Here is a 3,444-nt window from a genome sequence, read left to right as displayed (position 1 = left end):
GAGAGAGAGAGAGAGAGAGAGTCATGTTTACTGTTAATTTGTATTGTTTATTTCACTTTTGCTTTGGCAATGTTAACATATGTTTCCCATGCCAATAAAGCCCTTAAATTGAATTTAAATTGAAATTGAGAGAGAGAGAGTGAGAGCAAGAGAGAGAGCAAGACAGAGAGAGAGAGGGAGGGAGAGAGAGAGAGAGAGAGAGATGTGTCTAAGTGATACCTGACTGTTTTGGCAGGGCTGCCCTTTACAATGCTGATATTTGTAGTTAGTTCACAACTTAAACATTTATTTAGTTAAGTTTAGAAATGTATTTGTTTTCAACCACTTTGGAGCAGTAGTCAAAGTTTATATGTAAATATGCATACCTCTGTACTGTGCTTTGGGTGTCAATGTCAAGTGAATTGCTTTAAAGAAGTGCCCTATGCTTCTGTTATGCAGACATCTAAGGTCCCCATGTCATGCTCCCAGCTTCAATGTTTTGCTCATAGCCCTTAAGTAGTGCTTATAACCACTTACGTATGCTTAATACCTCTGTCAATAACACTGTTGGGATTTGAGGTCAGTGAATAGTGTGAGTGCAGTACCTCTGCCCAGTGGGAATAATCTGCAAAAAACACATCTTATCAGTTGTGAATGATAACTACAAACATGTTTCTAAAAACCAAGCGGTTCCGCTGTTCACATGTGGCACACATGCTCGATGCTAAGACAATGGTTTCACAAGGTCAGGCATTTCTATTTATGAGTCAATTCCGCACACTGTTGGCTTAAGGCTCATCTGTCTGGGGCCCCCCTTGGATCACTGTGTGTGTGTGTTTGTGTGTGTTCTCCGCCATCAGCACTTGTTCCCATGGTTATCATGGTTATGATGTGTCAACAGATAACATACGACACTATATGACACTATGAGACTAGACAAACTCCTCTCATCACTTCTGTGGGGTTGATCTCCACCCCTAGTTCTTATACTCACCCAGTCACTTGCTCTTTCTTGATTGCCTCCTCCCTCTCGTGTCACTCTCACCCTTTTCTCTTCCTCCCTTACGCTCCCTCTCTTCCCCTCTCTTCTGTTGTGGGGGGCAACAAAGGGGTTAAGTTTGTTTGATTTGGGCCATTCTGTGTGTCCGCCCTCGGGATTATGGCGTCACTGGGCCCTGGTGGGGGGGTGGGGGGGGGGGTTATAAAGCCCCCGGTGGGCCTTCTCCCCTCCGTCAGAGAGGCTAAAACGTCCGCAGGACAGTCCGTCTATTCCTGTCTCTACTCTAGAACCACCCCTCTAGCATCAATGCACATCTCCTCTTGACAACTGTTCTGAGACGCACACAGACTCCAACACACACATACACACACCTATGTCGCTACGACAGGCGGCCAGTGGAGGCAAGCGAGCACAGCTGAGTTGATGTTTGACTGCCTTCGCGCCAACTTGAGATCGTCCGTAGCTTAGAGCTAGATCTGTCTGGTGGATTCCTCTGTCAACTTTTTTAACTGTTTGTCTTCCAACTGATTGGCTAAGTAAGATAGTGTTTGGGTCAGCCAAGCAAACTGACCTCCAAAGGGATTAAAAAATAAATAAATTAAGTGCAAAACGAGCAACAAGACTTTTAAAACATACCTTTTCTAGATTCACCTTGACAACTTTTTGTTGTTGTTGAGAAAAACATTTTCTGTTACAAGGAGCGTCCAGTGAACAGCCAGCATGTGGGAGTTCCGGTCCATGACGTTTTGGCGGGCAGTCTTCGCAGAGTTCTTCGGGACCATGTTCTTTGTGTTTTTCGGCATGGGTGCCGCGCTGCGCTGGACAACCGGGCCCAACCACATTCTGCATGTGGCGCTGTGCTTTGGCTTGGCGGCTGCCACCATGATCCAGTCCATTGGTCACATTAGTGGCGGCCACATTAACCCGGCCGTCACCTTTGCCTACCTGGTGGGTTCCCAGATGTCCCTGTTCCGCGCTTTTTTCTACTGGGCTGCCCAGATCCTGGGGGCCGTGGCCGGGGCCGCTGTGCTCTATGGGGTCACCCCCAACAACATGAGGGGCAACATGGCTCTCAACACGGTAAGGCACCACCCACCCACCAAGTGCACATCTCAAATAGCACCGGGCCTATTCCCTTTATGGTGCATTAAGGGTCCATATATATCAGCTCAAAGTAGCAAAACATGTTTGGTAGGCTTCTTAATGCTAATGGAGATTTAGAATGGGTAGAGATGAACAGGGATTAGGGAATCATCATCATCATCATCATCATCATGGATCATCATGGATCCTACTGGTAACTACAGTTGCTGTGATACAATGACCACAATACAAGCCATCAGCGTTGTGTAGAGCTGAGGCCATAGCGGTGAAGCCCCTGAACGTTTTACAGTTTGAGTTATGTGTTCCATCTTTGATTGCTGTCATGTCCTGTTACAGGCCTTTAAAGCCACAACTAATTGTATACATAATATACACTTAACTAGAAAGAGGACACACTTATTTTACAAAGTGAGTTGTTCACAAAGGACCTCAAGTCTGATGCATATTTTTCTCCTCTGGCCGTCTACAGCTGCAGCCTGGTATCAGCCTGGGCATGGGTACCACAGTGGAGGTGTTCCTGACCATGCAGCTAGTGATATGTATCTTTGCCGTGACAGATGAGAGGAGGAACGGACGCATGGGCTCTGCTGCCCTGTCCATCGGCTTTGCTGTCACCATCGGACACCTCATGGGGGTGAGCAACACACACACACGAACACTTACACACAGTGGTAGGAAAAAACACACGCAATGCCCAAAACACTTATATCCTCATAGTGGAACACACACAAAAACAGACCTGCATTGTGTACAACAGAAATGCACTCTTTGCCAGACTGTATTCTGAATGCCCTATTGTCCTTCTCTGCTGTAGATGTACTACACCGGTGCTGGAATGAACCCTGCAAGGTCTTTCGCCCCCGCTGTGCTCTTCAGGAACTTTGTAAACCACTGGGTAAGAAACACACAATCATACACCATAACGTAGAATTTGAAATATTTTGTACAAATATCAAATAATCAAATCACAATGGCTGATTCTATGACCTTATAGTAATTATAGTGTAACTAATATACAACATTACAAGTTGCTTGTGCCGTATCTTCATGATAAACTTTGTGTGTGTGTGTTGTTTCAGGTGTACTGGGTGGGTCCCATGATAGGAGGTGCTATGGGAGCTCTTCTGTACGATTTCATGCTGTTCCCCCGTATGCGTGGTCTGTCTGAGCGCCTGGCCACACTGAAGGGCAGCCGACCCCCCGAGACGGAGACCCAGCAGGACAACCGTGGGGAGCCCATCGAGCTCAAGACACAAGCCCTATAAACCTGCCCCTGTCTGGGGACAAGGGACAGGCCCTGTGTCCGCCAACCCCCACGCTGGCCCCATCCCACGAGCACATACACAGTCCCTCTCATTGAC

The 3,444-nt window shown here is 47.1% G+C and overlaps 1 protein-coding gene across 1 annotated transcript; it reads left to right on the top strand.

Annotated features, from left to right (window-relative positions):
• Nucleotides 1-1,212: 1,212 nt before the first annotated feature.
• On the top strand, nucleotides 1,213-3,444 carry LOC111977100 (lens fiber major intrinsic protein-like). Its single transcript, XM_024006410.2, has 4 exons — nucleotides 1,213-2,059; nucleotides 2,553-2,717; nucleotides 2,898-2,978; nucleotides 3,163-3,444. The coding sequence occupies exons 1-4, from the start codon at nucleotides 1,700-1,702 to the stop codon at nucleotides 3,346-3,348; spliced, it is 792 nt and encodes a 263-aa protein (XP_023862178.1). The 5' UTR covers nucleotides 1,213-1,699; the 3' UTR covers nucleotides 3,349-3,444.

Source organism: Salvelinus sp. IW2-2015, linkage group LG17 (genome assembly GCF_002910315.2).
Source record: "Salvelinus sp. IW2-2015 linkage group LG17, ASM291031v2, whole genome shotgun sequence".
Lineage (NCBI taxonomy): Eukaryota > Metazoa > Chordata > Actinopteri > Salmoniformes > Salmonidae > Salvelinus > Salvelinus sp. IW2-2015.
Note: the sequence above shows the minus strand (reverse complement) of the source record. Positions and strands in the feature narration are given on the sequence as shown.